Source organism: Orcinus orca, chromosome 16 (genome assembly GCF_937001465.1).
Source record: "Orcinus orca chromosome 16, mOrcOrc1.1, whole genome shotgun sequence".
NCBI classification, from domain to species: domain Eukaryota; kingdom Metazoa; phylum Chordata; class Mammalia; order Artiodactyla; family Delphinidae; genus Orcinus; species Orcinus orca.
The window spans coordinates 12,779,173-12,796,179 of NC_064574.1; the positions used below are offsets into that span (position 1 = coordinate 12,779,173).

General features: G+C 47.9%; 1 protein-coding gene across 1 annotated transcript in view; it reads left to right on the plus strand.

Moving 5' to 3' along the window:
• The window catches only part of KCNB1 (potassium voltage-gated channel subfamily B member 1), a 105,426-nt gene extending 90,184 nt beyond the window's left edge, over positions 1-15,242 (plus strand). The window contains exon 3 of the mRNA XM_004282887.4: positions 10,546-15,242. Coding sequence (XP_004282935.1) covers positions 10,546-12,555 — 2,010 coding nt within the window. The 3' untranslated portion in view covers positions 12,556-15,242. The remainder of the gene's footprint in view (positions 1-10,545) is intronic.
• Positions 15,243-17,007: the final 1,765 nt, after the last annotated feature.

The following is a 17,007-nucleotide window of genomic DNA, read 5'->3' on the forward strand; positions in this document are numbered from 1 at the left end:
TGAGGTCAATCTTATTAAAAACCTGACCATGTAGGTATTATTATTCCCTTTTTTTTTGCGGTATGCGGGCCTCTCACTGTTGTGGCCTCTCCCGTTGTGGAGCACAGGCTCCGGACGCGCAGGCTCAGCAGCCGTGGCTCACGGGCCCAGCTGCTCTGCGGCATGTGGGATCTTCCCGGACTGGGGCACGAACCCGCGTCCCCTGCATCGGCAGGCAGACTCTCAACCACTGCACCACCAGGGAAGCCCTATTATTCCCTTTTTACTGACAAGGAAACTGAGGTGAAGTTCCTTGTGTAAATTTACACAGCTGTGTAAGGGATACCCACCCTTTGGCCTCCCTCCAAAGAAAAATAATAATAACTAATTGTAACGGCTCCCACCTTAGTATAGTCTTACATCGAGCTGAAGTCTTCCTCCCAGTTTTTAAAAAAATGAGCAGCTAACATTCACTGGACCTCTACTGTGTGCCAGCCATTTTCTCAATGAATCCTCAGTGAAATAGGAACTGGTTATCCTCATTGCAGAGATGAGGAAATTGAAGCTCAGAGAGGTTAAGTAACATGTCCAAGGTCTCATGGCTTGAAAATTAAGAAGCTGGGATTAAAATGCAGGTCTAGTTCTTAACCAGTATATTCTAGTACCTCCACCCCACTGGACCTAGCCCATTCATTCATTTTTTTAATTCACTTATCCTGTCTTCTTCCTGTATGTAATGAGTGAATGAAGCCAGGGTTCACCATAAAAGAGAGTGGATGAAAATCCGTATTACAGAGTCTCTCTGATAATGATGACATGACGAGATCCTCATTGCTTTTAACCTCACATTGTTACTGTTGAAGGACTCATACCAGGAGGAGAAGTATCAGTTTAGTTATTGTCTTGATGCTCTCCTGGGCTTGAATTATTAATACTACCCCTGAGCAGTTGTTTCTTTGCGAGGATCTTTGTAAGCCTTTCATCTTTGTGTGCAAGGACTAGTTCAGCTAAAACCAGAGGATAGAACCTGCACTCCAACTCAACCGGATGAATTAGAATACCCTAGATTATGCTGCAGTACGTACGAACACACAGTCTCATGACTTTATACGTCAAAGTTTATTTCTGACTCATGTGATTCCCACTGAGGATCCAGTAACAACCCCGCACAGCTCTCTTCCAAGTGGTGACTCAAGAATCCAGTAGCTCCATCCTCTGAGCATGAGACCTCCTTCCTGCAGCTACAGACCCTCAGTAGATATTGCACGAAAAAGATCAGAGATGTGAAGACACTTGGCCTAAGGATGCCCAGCCAGAATTAGAAAGTAGGTCTCTAGACTATCCACACATCCATTTTACCTCAATATGAATCTCTACTGAGACTAAAATGCTATATGAAAAAGAACTATTGTTAAGTCACCCAAATGACTCTGAATGTATACAGGGCATTAACCAGCAAAACTGGCTATTGTCAAAATGACCACTCACAGGGCCATCATTCTGACGTTAGCCACAGTGGTACCCAATCCCAGCATCCAGAGTAACACATTTAGTTACTCTCAGCCACCCAGCCACCTCAGCCAAGCTCTCAGAGACACGCTTCTCCCCATCCTGTCAGGCTCAGGGGCAAGAGGACAGGTTTGTGGCTCAGCAGAGCCTGTGGACACTGCCCTTGCCTAACATCTCCTATGCTCCTTTTTTGTTGTTGTTGTTGTTGTTGTTTGTTTGCTTTTCCTTGCGGTACGCGGGCCTCTCACTGTCGCGGCCCCTCCCGCTGCGGAGCACAGGCTCCGGATGCACAGGCCCAGTGGCCACGGCTCCCGGGCCCAGCCGCTCCACGGCATGTGGGATCCTCCCGGACCGGGGCACGAACCCGCGTCCCCCGCATCGGCAGGCGGACCCTCAACCACTGCACCACCAGGGAAGCCCATGCTCCTTGTTTTTTATTCAAAACACTGCTCTCTGCAGTGGGGATGGACTGATGCCGTTCATCACCGTTAAGACTGACAGTCCCTTCCTCAGCTCCGCATGCCCTCAGCAAATATCAGGACTTGGCGATCACTCAGGCAGGAAGGACACTGCCCCGCGTTTCTCCCCATCACCTCCTCCCTCTATAGGGATCAGAGTCAAGTTCCCACCCCCATCAGAGACATTGTCCTCAGATGGGCAGGAGGTTGTAACAGCACCAGCTTCTAGAATTCCTGCTTTGGCAAAGCTCATGAGAACTTAGTTGACGTGTTAGGAAAAGGGTACCCAACCCAGAGCTTTTTGGGAAGAGTCAGATCACCTAGGGAGGATGGTTCAAGTGAGGGCATACATTAAAAACCATAACCCAGAGCCCAGGATGCTGGGATAAGAAAGGTCCTCAGTGTTTTAAAAAAAGGTGGGGTGGGTGCTTCAGAGTCTAGTAGACATGGATTTAAACCCTGCCTCTACCACTTCCTTAATTGTCGCTTTGGATATAGTTTTTCTCAGCCTCAGTTCTCCCAATTATAAAATGGAGGGAGGGGACACAGCACACCCTGCAGATTGTTTGGGGGATGAAATAACATTCTTTATTTAGACACAACCCCTGCCCTCCAGTTACTTACATTCTACAGAGGTGGGCATTATTGTAAAACTGCAACTTGGACAGCATTATGAGGAGAAGGGCATAGCACTACTAGACCCTGCAGTTAGGAATTTGACCTGGTCAGGGATGGCTTCCCTGAGGAGGTGATGCCTGAGCTGAGCTACGAAGGATGAGTAGGAGTTAACCAAGCAGAGTGGAGGGAAAAGCATTCCAGGCAGAAGGATCATGGAGACTATGAGGGACCAAAGGAAAGCTAATGTGCCTGAGATGAGAAAGCAAAGGGGAGCATGGAACAAGATGAGGGTGGAGAGTTAGGCAGGGTATAGACTAAGTGACTGGAACTGTGAGACCCCAAAATACAGTGGCTTAAACAAGATGGATGTTATGAGGTAGACCAGGAGCTGGCAAACTTCTTCAGTAAAGGGCCAGTCCAGGGCTGGGGTTAGCTTCCATCTCAGATCCGAGATAGCTGCTCCAGCTCTGCGCATCACATCTGCCTCCCCTCCAGCAAGAAAGAGGAAAAGGAGAGAGGGCAAGCATCCTTTTTGCTCACATTCCATTGGCCAAGCTTAGTCACATGGCCACATCTAACTACAAGGGAAGCTGGGAAATGTAGTCTTCATTCTGGGTAACCCTTTGTCCCGCTAAAACTCTCTTACAATGAAAGAAGGGAAGAATAGATATTGGGGACATCTAGTGGCTTTGGGGACACCAGAAAGAGGTCAGTTTGCAGTGGTCCAGTGGGAGGTGAAGGTGACTTGGGACAGGGTCATGGCTTAGCAGGTGGAGCGAATGGAACAGATCCAAAGATGTTTGTGAGCCAGAAGGGACAGCACTTGGTGACAGTTTGGATATGGAGGCAAAGGATGGGGTTGGATGTGGCAAGTGTGACCCTTAGGCTCCTGGCATGTGCAATTAGATGCAGGTCTTGTCTGGAAAGTTCTTCGTATATGGTAGCAGGTCAGGTAAGTGTTGCTGTCTTCAATATCATATCAGTGGGTCCAGGGGGCAAACCCGACACCTACAGAGACCTGACAGATAATGAAAGGAGTGAAGGGGCCTGTGGACACTGGGGAGCCCGTGCCCTGTCTAAAGGGACAGCTACTCCTTAGAGCCAGCCAGTTGTTGCCATGGGGAATGCAGGTTGAACGTGTAGACACAGCATGTGACGTTCCAAGGGAAATCTGAAAATCTAGATTTTCATGTGAAATCTCCTAATTTGGAAACTTGGACAAATAAGTAAAAATAAATGTCTCGACCCCAAGGCCTCTGGTTTATAACACCTGGGACACCCCCAGCAATGTCACTGCACCCTGTTTCCACCTGTGTGTCTCGGTTGCCTTCTCATGGTGAAGGCCTCTGTTGCCTGGCTCACCCCAAGACCTTTATCCTCTATTGTCCCTGGATTCCTGTCCCTTTGCGCCCATGAGCGCCCCCTGCAGGCTCCCGACTCCAATTTCTCACCAACCCCCGCCCCGACCAGAGGCCCCTACCTGTAGAAGAGGGAGCCAAAACCATCAGCCTGCTTCCAATCCCCTTAATCGGATCTGCGCCAGTGACCCTTCTGATTAAAACTCCCCATCTGTAATCCCCCCTTAAAGCTGAGGAAGCGGAAGCACCATAAAAGGAGCGAAAGGTTTGATGCTCCAGAAACTCTGCCACCTCCAACGTCCTTGAAAACGTCTTGGGGAGACGCACAGACCTGAACTGAAGTCCCAGATCCACTCCTTGCAAGTTGTGTGCCCCTGGAAAAGTCACTTCATTCTCTGAGCCTCCATTTCATTCATTTGCTTGATCATTCATTTATTAACTATTTAGGGATCTCCTGCTCTGTGCCGGGCACCGTTTCAGGAGCTGGGGTTACAGCAACGCAAGACAAACCCAGCCTGGGCCCTCATGCAGCTGACATTCTATTGCAGGACACAGAGGAGGAAATTCCAGCTTGGGAAGATCAGTGCCGTGAAGGGACAAACTCAAGGGCTGTGAGAGTCCAGAGGGTGGGTGTTCTCAACTCACAACCGGGAGTCAGAGAGGGCTCACTGGAGCAAGTGGCTTCTGAGCTGAGGCCAGAACAGGCTGTAGGAATCAGCCAGGAGAAGTAGGGGAGGAAGGATACTCCAGGCAGAAGGAACAGCATGGACAAGGATCTGGAGGTGTGAGCAACCATGGCAGCATGGCTTGGGAATTATAAGTAGTTTTGCCAGGATTCATTATGGAATATGCAGTGGGAAATGGAGGAAATGGTCCGGAGAGAGAAGAAAGGTGGACTTAATACAAAATCCAAATCTCCTTTTTATGCCTCCTGCCTCTCTGACGTCATCTCCTCCCACTCTCCGCCTTGCTCATGCAGCCCCACCCACACTGAGCTTCTTTCTGTTACTTGATATGCCAAGCTCATTCCCACCCCAGGGCCTTTGCACACACTGTGCTCGTTCCCACCCCAGGGCCTTTGCACATGCTGTGCTTGTACCTGGAATGCTCAGATCTTTGAATGACATACTCCTCACCTTCAAGTCTCAGAACCAGCACATCTCCTGTGAAAGGCCTGTCCTGACCACCCAGCCTCATGTGGACACCCCCAGTGCTTCTCTACTGATACTCCTGGTTTGTTTTTCTCAGTAACATGTAGTACATAATAGTATCTGACATCATCTTGCTCCTTTATTTGTTTATGGGGTTTTTTGTCTGCCTTTCCCTACCAGTTCCTTAAGGCCTTAAGGGAAATTGTCTTTCTTATCCATGCTGCATCCCCAGCAAAGAGCATAGCACTTAATAAGTGCTCGGTAAACATATGCCAACTAAATGCAAAAGGATCGAAACTTCATGGAGAGCCATTTCAGGGTTTACAGCAGGGCTGTAGCTTGCTCAGATTTCTGCTTCTCTCCTGTGACCCATCAATGTGGTTGTGAGGATTAAAAGCAATGGGATACTCTTTATGGAAAGCAACTTTTTATATAACTTATATTGAGGCTAATTTTATATAACATATAATTCACCATTTCCAGTGAGCAATTGAATGATTTTTCAGTAAATTTGCCAAGTTGTACGACCATCATCCTAAATCAATTTTATAACATTTTCATCATCCCCATGAGATCCTTCATGCCCATTAACTGTTAATTCCTGTCCCCACCCTGGCAACAACTAACCTGCCTTCTGTCCCTATAGGTGTGTCTTATCTGGTCATTTCATATAAATGGAATCGTACACTATGTGGCTTTTTGTGTCTGGCTTCTTCCACTCGGCATAATGTTTTCAAGATTCTTCCATATCGTATCATGTATTAGTATTTCATTCCTTTTTATGGCTGAATAATATTCCATTGTATAGATAGACCACAGTTTGTACATCCATCCGTTGATGGACGTTCAGGTTGATTTCAGTTTTTGCCTCTTACAAATAATGCTGCTGGGAAGATGGATGTGTATGAAAACAGTTTGCAGGACCTGAACACTAGGTGCAGCTCTCTTCTGGCCAGAGCTTCTAGTGTTGTTGCACAGACTTGACCCCAATGGGCTGTGTGACCATAAACTAGTCCCTTCCTTTCTCTGCTTGAGTCTCCCCATCCTTCCAGAAAGGAGCCTGGACCCTTTTCTGCACAGACATTCTGTGCCTTGTCCATATTCCTGGAAGAGCAGGGAAGTGGTCAGAGTAAGTGATAAACAGCCTGTTTATTGCTGGAGCCAAAGGTAGGCATCCTGTGATTAACCACCAGAGCCAACAATTTTTTTTAGAATGAGAAAGGCCTGGCTCCAGAACCCTTGATTCCCCCCTGGGTACCCCTACCTGCTAATCTCTTCTCCCAGAGGACCAAAACCCCCTCCCACGCTTGGTGCAGACAAGTAGGCTGCAGGCGTCAGAACCTCATTGCAGGGAGGGAATTTGGGGACAGCCTCTGAGTCCTGGTCCTGTTTCCTGCCTCTGCTCCCTGGGTTCCTGGAGTCCTGCCCAAACCCGATTGGGCTCAGATCCAGGAAAGCAAGGCTGAAAATGCAGGGACCTGGCCAGGGGTTTGAGCTGGGGCCGGGAGGACTCATTGCTGGCCTGGCTGGTCCCCCATCCCTGCAGCCCATCCCAGAGACCAAATCAATACCGTTCATTTGGGTTCAAGACTGTTTAGAGGATGTCTGCTGGCTTAGCCAGGCACTGGGGTCCACAGACCTAGTCCTGGACCTCCAGAAGCAACCAGTCCAGAGGCTGGAGGTAAGGGTGACAATAAATTATCCAAATAATAATTTAATAACATAAAATATATATTAAGTGGCTGTTATGTGGTAGGTGCTCAATTACTTTCATCTCCATTTTAGAGATAAAGAAATGGAGTCTCAGAGAGAGGAAGTGATTTGTCCAAGGCCACTCAGCCAGGTGGGAATAATAACACTACTGCTCAGAGCCAAGTCCAACCGGCTTATAAATAAATATAATGTTGTGAAATAATAAAAGCAATAAAAGTTGATCTAAGGGCCTTATGAATTCATTGAATTCCCTTTGCCACCTTTCAGTGACCCACCCCCATGTTACAGATGAGGAGACTGAGGCACAGAGGGTTTAACTCATGTTCAGGAGCTCCCCAGTCAGGAAGTGTAACCCTGACCCTAAGGGCTTCAGCGGGTCTGGAAGAGAAAGCAGTCTTGTGGGCAGGGCTGGGAAGGGTGGGTCACACTGCATTAGCACAAGTGCTATTTGATGAGTGCATGTGCCAGGGCAGGAGGCCTGGCAGCCTCTGACCCTCCCAACGCAGCCCTGAGCAGCGGACACCCCCCTCCAGGATGCAGTGAGGCCTCTGCCTGCATTTTCTTCTTTCCTAAGCATCCTCAGGCTGAGAGGACGGGAGGGGAGAGCACTTTCTGGGGTCCAAAGAGGGGGTGCCCACCTTAGAATAACAGCGCTAAGGACTGTACAATAGGTGGGTGCATAATTCATGCATCTGTCAGCAGACATCAATTATGTGGGCCTTCCCTGGAGTTGTCTGGGGGTTAGAAACTGGAGCAGGCTTCCCCTGCCAGCCTCTGGGGGAAATGAGATCTCCCAGCTCTTAAAGGAACAGACTCCCCAGGAATCTGCTCCATTCTCCTGCAGCTGCCCTCAGGGCCAGGAGTCAGAAACTGTAGCAGCTCCACTGCAGGGGCTCAGCCCCGAGGTCCCAGCTGGCTGCTCTGTAAGGTCAGACCCACTCTGTGCCTAGCTCTGTGCTAACAGCTCTTTTCCCTCATTCTACAGCTCCTGAGGGGCTGACTGCTGGTATATCCCAGAGTTTCTCAACGTTGGTACTATTAACATTTGGGGCCTGATCGTTCTCCCTGGTGGGGACTGTCCCGTGCATTGTATTTAACAGCATCCCTGGCTCCACCCACCAGCTGCCATTATCACCCCTCCTCCAAATCCTGACAACAAAAAATTTCTGCAGGATTTGCCAAAGGTCCCCAAGGGAAGGGGGAGGGGTCAAAATCATCCCCAGTTAAGAACTACTGGAGGATCCCCATTTTACAAATAAGGAAACTGAGGCAAGGAAAGTTGCAATGCCCAAGGCCACGGGACCCATAAATGGCCGTGAACTTGAGCCACAGCCAAGAAACACCATGAAAACCTGTTGCCCTAGGCGCTGTGGGTGCAGAGGTGAATCTCAGAATCCATCCCTGTCCCCCCAAAGCTTACAGATTCTGGGCAGTGATGGACACATTTACACACACACACACACACACACACACACACACCTGTAATAGGCTGTAGTGTGCTAAGAACCCCAACGCTGGCAAAATGACGAGGGAGCCCAGAGAATGGAGTGGCTGGCCCCTCCAGGGATGACCTCTGCAGGGAGGGGCCATGTGGGCTGGGTTTTAAAAGATGGATTGGAATTCACTGGACAGAGAGGAAGAGGCACAGACCTGCAGAACTGACCAACGATAGTGTGTGATTAGGGAAGCGTGAAGTTTGGGAACCTGTGGCAGGAGAGGCCAAAGAGAGGGGGTCAGAGTCAAACTCAGAGAGACTCGGCAACCATGTGTCCTGATCGGGGATGTATTGCAGGGGACAGAACCCTCTCACGCTCACCCAAGCGGCAGCGGCATTTACTTTCAGGATACGGCAGGCAGTTTCAGAACAAGGGCGAGAAGCAAAGACTAGCTGGCCTCTCGGAGGCTGGGTGTTCTGGGCTGACAGGGTGTGGGCTGAGCTATTTCCCCTGTGATGACAGCTAACATTTATTAGACATTCACTAGGTGCTGCTGGAACCTGTCCTGAGTGCTTTGCATGTGTTAACACATTTAATCTTCACAGCAGCTCTCTGAGATAGATATTGTCATTATCATCCCATTTTGCAGATGAAGAAACTGAGGCTTAGAGAAGTTAAATGCCTGACTAAAGGTAAGGAAGTGGAAGCACTGAGACTTGAATCCAAAACAGCCTGACACCAGAGCCCAAGCATTTAACTGTGGCCCTCTACACCCTTTTCAGGTCTCCTGTGTCCTCTCTGCTTCTTCTCTCTGCCGCTTCCCTTTAATTTCTGGCTTCTCTAAAAGGTTCAGCTTTCTCGGATTTTGTTATGGTTTTTCTGATCCCCTACAACGTGAGTGAAAAGTTGCTTGAGGCTTGGGCTTATCGTGAAGCTGGTTCAGGCCTGGACCGTACTTGACCATTTAATTCAGAGGCTCACCACCCCCATAACCCACTCACCCCTGGATCCCTGAACTCAAATCTTCCATGGTGGACCGGTTCAGCCCAGCCTGGGTTTTCTGTCCATCTCTGGCCACTCAGCGGCAGCCAGGATCAAATGATACAAGCATGGAGACCCCACCCCCACCCGCTGCCCTTTAGCAGGGGCAGCAGAAAGGGAGGCACAAGTCTATGAGAAGAGGACAGCTTTTGGGGGGTGGGGAGGAGGGCTGATAGATAAGTTTAGGAGTCTAGATTTTTTCCTGAAGAGTCCTGGAGATTTATTGAGCAGGAGAGTGATGTGACTGGATTTGTATTTTTGAAAAAAAGACCCTAGAGCAATTTATTACATCTGCTTGCATTTCTGCATAAGCTGTAGATTAGCCTAGGCTCCATTAAATTCAACAAACATCCAGTGAGCCCAAACATCTGGACCAAACCCTCTTCTTGATCCAGGGGACTCAAAGGTAGTTAAGCTGTGATCCTTAGCCTCAAAAATTCATAGTCATACTCAGGAGTTAATAACATGAGACCAGGATGTCTAGGCCTCCCTGAAAATCATCTGCAAAACCTTGAGTGTTTAGCAAAAAGGTCTGTAGCTTTCATCTCATTTCTAACACATTCTTAAGAGCTCACGTATTGGGGTCAGACAGACCCAGGTTAAAATACTGGCTCTGCAACTTACTAGCTTTGGAAGCCTAAGTTTCCTCATCTTTTCATTGGAAGTACAACTTAATGGGGTTGTTGTAAGAATGAAATAAGGAATTGCATGGAAAGTGACAAGCATCGTGCCTCGAATACAATGAACGCTCGATAAAGGGTAACTATTGATATTATCATTAGTATAATGTCGGGAAAGCGGTAACCCACCCCATAATAGTTATGAACCACTGGTCTAGATCACGAGATGGCCAACTATGGCTTGCAGCCCACTTCCTGTTTTTGTAAATAAAGTTTTATTGAAACAGCTATGCTCATTTGTTTATGTATTATCCAAGGCTGCTTTCATGCTATAACTGCAGAGTTAAATGGTTGCAACAAAGAATTCATGGGCTTCAAAGTCTAAAAGATTTACTATCTGGCCCTTTATAGAAAAAATTGACTGACCCCTGGGCTTGATGATTAGCTTTAAATCATTTCAATTCTCTGGGCCTCAGTTTCCATGTCTGTATGATAAATGGATTTGAATAAATAATCTTTTTAGCTCAAACATCCAGTCATTAGGTAATTAGTGAGCTATGAAAATGCTCTTGAATGTTGAGGAATGTCCTGCAGACCCAGAGTATTAGGATGACCATCCCATTGGTGGTTGATAATTAAATTCCACTCTCTTCTCCTCACAGATCCTTGCCATAATTTCCATCATGTTCATCGTCCTCTCCACCATTGCCCTGTCTCTCAACACACTGCCCGAGCTGCAGAGCCTTGACGAGTTTGGCCAGACCACAGACAACCCCCAGCTGGCCCACGTGGAGGCCGTGTGCATTGCATGGTTCACCATGGAGTACCTGCTGCGGTTCCTCTCCTCCCCTAAAAAGTGGAAGTTCTTCAAGGGCCCGCTCAATGCCATTGACTTGTTGGCCATCCTGCCATATTATGTCACCATCTTCCTCACTGAATCCAACAAGAGCGTGCTGCAGTTCCAGAATGTCCGCCGCGTGGTCCAGATCTTCCGCATCATGCGTATTCTCCGCATTCTTAAGCTCGCACGTCACTCCACTGGCCTCCAGTCCTTGGGCTTCACTCTGCGGAGGAGCTACAATGAGCTGGGCTTGCTCATCCTCTTCCTTGCCATGGGCATCATGATCTTCTCCAGCCTTGTCTTCTTTGCCGAGAAGGATGAGGATGACACCAAGTTCAAAAGCATCCCAGCCTCTTTTTGGTGGGCCACCATCACCATGACGACCGTTGGGTATGGAGACATCTACCCCAAGACTCTCCTGGGGAAAATTGTGGGGGGTCTTTGCTGCATTGCAGGGGTCCTGGTGATTGCTCTTCCCATCCCCATCATTGTCAATAACTTCTCTGAGTTCTACAAGGAGCAGAAGAGGCAGGAGAAAGCAATCAAGCGGAGAGAGGCTCTGGAGAGAGCCAAGAGAAATGGCAGCATCGTATCCATGAACATGAAGGATGCATTCCCCCGGAGCATCGAGGTGATGGACATTGTGGTTGAGAAAAGTGGAGAGAACATGGGTCAGAAAGACAAAGTGCAAGATAATCACTTGTCTCCCAACAAATGGAAATGGACAAAGAGGACACTGTCCGAAACCAGCTCAAGTAAGTCCTTTGAAACCAAGGAGCAGGGATCCCCTGAGAAGGCCAGATCATCTTCTAGTCCTCAGCACCTGAACGTCCAGCAGTTGGAAGACATGTACAATAAGATGGCCAAGACACAGTCTCAACCCATCCTCAATACTAAGGAGCCAGCAACACAGAGCAAACCAAAGGAAGAACTTGAAATGGAGAGTATCCCCAGTCCCGTAGCCCCTCTGCCCACTCGTACAGAAGGGGTCATTGACATGCGAAGCATGTCAAGCATTGATAGCTTCATTAGCTGTGCCACAGACTTCCCTGAAGCCACCAGATTCTCCCACAGCCCTTTGGCATCACTCCCCAGCAAAACCGGAGGTGGCATGGCCCCAGAGGTTGGCTGGCAGGGAGCTCTGGGTGCCACTGGTGGTAGGTTTGTGGAGGCCAACCCCCCCCCTGATGCCAGCCATCCCTCTGCTTTCTTCATTGAGAGCCCAAAGAGTTCCATGAAGACCACCAACCCCTTGAAGCTTCGAGCACTTAAGGTCAACTTCATGGAGGGGGATCCCAGACCATTAGTCCCCATTCTAGGGATGTACCATGACCCTCTTAGGAACCGGGGGGGTGCTGCGGCAGCCGTTGCTGGGCTGGAGTGTGCCACACTCTTGGACAGGCCTGTGCTGAGTCCAGAGTCCTCCATCTACACCACAGCAAGTGCTAGGACACCCCCCCGGTCGCCAGAGAAACACACAGCAATAGCGTTCAACTTTGAAGCAGGTATCCACCAGTACATTGATGCGGACACAGATGATGAGGGGCAAGTGCTCTACAGTGTGGACTCCAGCCCCCCCAAGAGCCTCCATGGGAACACTAGTCCCAAGTTCAGCGTCGGGACAAGATCAGAGAAGAACCACTTTGAAAGCTCCCCCTTACCCACCTCCCCTAAGTTCTTAAGGCAGAACTGTATTTACTCTACAGAAGCATTGACTGGAAAAACTCCCAGTGGTCAGGAAAAGTGCAAGCTTGAGAACCACATCTCCCCCGACGTCCGCGTGTTGCCGGGGGGAGGAGCCCATGGAAGCACACGGGATCAGAGCATCTGAACCACCTCCACACGGAGGAGAGACTTGTGGCAGGGTCCAAAGAGGAGTGCTGTTCAGCTTACCTGCCGTGGAGCTTTTCTGCATGACCTCTGAAACAGAAAGGCTTTGTAAAGCCCCCAGAAAGAAGAGAGACCAGAGAAATCTCCCTTAAAACCTTGAGAGCCATTAACGGGTCCATCAGAGTGAAGTTGGCCAAGCCACAGGGTATGGCGCCTCCTTGTAACAGCTCCACGGCCCTCTTTGGAAGATGACAAGAGCAGAACTCACAGCCACCACTACCACGTTCTAGACATAACCAAGGCCACCTACTCCCCATTCTTCTCTCGTGGCTTTCCATCACAGCCTCTGAGGGCAAGATCGCCATCCCTCCTGGCTTCAGCTGGAGAAGGATGCCGGAACAAGTGGCTGGTGTTAAAAGAGTGGGTTGACCAATTTGGTTTTGGGTATTGCCTGACCACCTCTAGGAACTTCTGTCCATCACCTGCTGGATGGATCCCATTGTTAGAAGGCTACAGGGAATGCTTGTGTCATGGGGAAAACTGCACCATAAGCCACGATCCCAGCGCAAAACCCTTCCTCAAATGTCTTCATTGACTTCAGTATTCCGTAGTACCTGAGATTTTATTTTGAGATATCATCAGGGTGAGTTGCACCACTTGTACTCAATTCTAATTGCCCCCTGGCAATCTGGGAAGAGTTCAGAAGGCGGGCACTCAGCCAACAGTATGAACTCTGAGCATTGCTTTAGGGTTATAGAAGGAAAATGCTTTCTGTACATCGCTAGTGTAGACTCAAAAGATATGCAAGTGTCAAATATGCAGAAGAATAGCTTATTCAAAGAGACTGTATGTTACCGAAGAACAGAATAAAATCTGATTTTTTTTTTACCTGAAAAAAACGAAAGAAAAAAAAAAAACCCCAATTGAAATGCCCAGTTCAGACTTTTGAATACTTCCTGCTGGGGCAGGGAAAGCATTTACTATAATAGAAATTCTTTTTTGTTTCCTGTGATATTCAAGTTTGAAAAAAAAAAAAGTTAAAATAAAAAGCACTTTATGTTTTTCAAAAATAGGTTCTACCAGGGACAGTGTCAACATCTTGCACTTTAAAACAAGCATGATTTCCCGTGGGCCACTTGTTGGGACTACAGTTGGGTTTTTGCTCCAGGCATGTGTCTGGCCACGGTGAGTGATACTGTGCTGGTATTGCTGTCTGCTGTGTCAAAGTCTGTGGGCTCCTTCCCTGCCCCCCTGAAGCTTCCCCTTAACCCTCTTGCATCAGGAAGGGTTCTTGGCCCCTGCATGGGGCCTCTTGTAAAGTCATGTGTACAGGAAACAGGAACATCTCAGAAGAATGAAGTAGACGGTTGGGCATTGGGTGTTTTACTCTGTTCTCTTTCTTGTCAACCAGGTGTTGGTGTGTTTTCAGTGTCACTGTCTGTACTAACAGCTCAGCTCTCCTTTCTGCAGCCATCAATGCAGCCAGTACCGACAAAAGCAATAAGTATTTGTGTGCATTGTGAGCGGTTCTGGTCTATCTCTTGGTGTTGGTCTTCCTGTCTTAGTTTGATGACCTGGCGTTGGCCTGCCTGATTTTAGTCCAACAGCATGTTGGTGTTGGCCGTTCCTCAGGGCAGTAACACTGAGTGGAGCCGCTGGTTAGCAGGATGCCAAGCTGTTGGCCCATGTGTCAGTAAAGATGACACATTATTGATCTGCTTGTCTTTAGTACAATGAACCGATGTTGTTCTCCTAATACAATTTTGAAGGATGATGTCCCAAGTACGATAGTGTAGATCTGCCAATCCTCCATACAGTGCCAGGCATGTGTCTTCCTGATGGAACAAAACATGGTTTCCCTGTCCTTCATGGAATATGTTGTTGGTCTGCCTGTTAGTACAATGGCACAATCCACCTGTCAGTGCACAGACATCATGGCGTCATTCTGCCTGCGCTCTGCACAGTGGCATGAGGTTGGGCAACCTGTCACAGGTATGATGACGTGGCATCATTCCACTGCCCTTAAAAACGCGTGTTCTCTGCTGCGTATACACCCGGTTCATACTGCTTCTCAGCATCTCCAAGGATTGTAGATCCCTCCAAGAGGGTGCAGTCCTGTTTTTTGCTGCATTAACAAAGTATCTTGACTCTGGAAGTTTCTTCGGAGTACTCTCGCAGCAAATGCAAAGGGATTTAAGGGGCAGGGAGTATGAGGTCAGCCTGTGCTGGTGGCACACCAGAGAGAGGAAGCTCCCAAGGTGCTTTACTGAGCATACAGTACAAGCTGGGGGCCTGTGGAGGAAAGGCCGCAGAACAGTCCTCCCTGGGCCATCTCACGTCTCTTTGTTTCCATCACCATTTACATCCGCCATCAGCACAAATGTGAAAATTCAGGGAAAACAAACAAATGCTTTTTGATAAAAGTAAATAGTTGTGATTTCCGATTCAGATTTTTTAGAGCTGATGCTATCTGTAAAAATTAATAATAATAATATAGTCTATTTTACATATCAGGAAAGTGAACATGTTTAAATATAGCCATATATAGCGAGAAGGAACTTACCACCCCTTCTTCAAATCGAGGCATTTCATTTGCTGGTTGAAGCAGACGAGAAGTGTACAGATTAGAAATGATTTCTTTCTTTCTTTTGTTTTTAAACGAATAACCAATTGGTGCAACTCTCCTTGTCTCTAACCAAAGGCCCTTTCTGCCTTGTGTGGTCGTGCAGGACCTACCCCTTCCTTCCTCATGTATTTTGTCTGAACTTAAAGTAGCATTTTATTGAGTCACTTTTGAAGGATGAATTCAGAAGTATCATTAAGAACCTACCTTTTCAGGCTTAATAGCCAGAGTCCTATAGAGTTCTTATAGAAACAGAATAACTGAAACTCAGCATATACTATGCTTAGAAAGTATTGCGTTTTGTTTTGGGTTTTCCTTTTACTTGTGGATGTATTGTAGGAATATAGCTTTTACCCTGTGCCGATTCAAAATAGAGTATTGTCAGTTCTCCCAGGCCCCCACCTGCCAAAAAGAAACATACCCAGATTTTTAATATGTGTACACCCTACCTGTACCTGTGTACGCGCACTGGGATATCTACCTGAGTCTCCAGTGAGAAGCTAACCTTGATAGACGGGTGTTGATGGAGGAGAGGAAAGCAATGGTTTGGAGGCAAATACTGGCTTTAACTTGATGGTCCACGTACCACCCATTCCTAAACCAACGAAAGTGGGGAAAAAAAACGAGTCATCCCAAAGAAATGAATCTAGGGACTGGAGGTGAATGGATGCCTGGTCCCTTTGGCAAATTCAGTAAAACTCATCAAGAACCCCACCAAACTTACACCATTATCAAAAAGGGCTAGGGACCAGGTAGCTCTGTGTCCTGATCACACAGGGGACTGTCCACGACCCGCAGAGAGAGGTGGGAGAGCTCTGGGGGAGTCCTCCGTTTATTCACCTTTTTATCTTGGGGTAAAGAAGCAATAGGACTTCGGTGCAGTAGATTTCTCAGTGCCTTCTTTAGGAATTTTACCTTAAGCACACTTAATGGGGAAAGAAAAAAGAGGAAAGAACATTCATTCCCGTGAAGCCCCTTTCTCTAAAAGCACTGGGGGTCAAGAAAGGAAGACGATGACGATGGGGAAACGGCAAAATCCTGAGGAGGCCATTCCCTTTCAACCCACCTGGCTTCTGCCCCTTTGAATTGCTGGTGATACAAACTTTTTCAGACTGATTCCTGACCTCTCCTCCGCCGTGTCTTAGTAACTGTAAGCCTCACCCCTGCCCTTTCTCTGAATAAGATCCACGTTTCTGAGCAGAAAAAACAGAACCGTATTCTCTTCTGTAAAACTGTAATGTATTGTTGATGTTTGTAACTGTTGTATATTTCTGTCTTGCTCCAAGTTATGGCTGGAGTGTATAGTCCATGGGCAGGGGGAAATTTAAAATTTAAAATTCACCATGGACAAGGGTCACTAATGCCAGGTGTCTCTCTCTCTCTCTCTCTCTCTCCTTTCCTCATTTCTCTGCCAACTAGTCTCAAGTAACACGACCCCGGGCTTCAGCCTCCAGTCAAGTAACTTTGAATCCAATGTGGTGAGAAGCCTCTAGCATGTGATCCTTTGAGAAAGGACTTTTTCTACTGCTGCGAAGTTGGCAGGCGTTAAAAGGGGGGTTCCCCTGACTCCCCCAGCAGGACAGTGGAGAACCTGCAGCCCTGAGCTAAAATTTCCTCGCCTCCCACTGCTTATATGACAGCATCCAAATGCTTTCACTCAACCCAGGGCGACTCAAACCAGCCCTGGCTACACCCAGAAATAAGAGTTACCTCTGCATTTTCTGTCGCCATTTTTCTGGCTCTAGAAGTATCTGATGTGTGACTACATCACAGGATGTCCACGCATCTCAGAGTAGTCTATTTTTCTGTTCGGATAAAATATATATATAT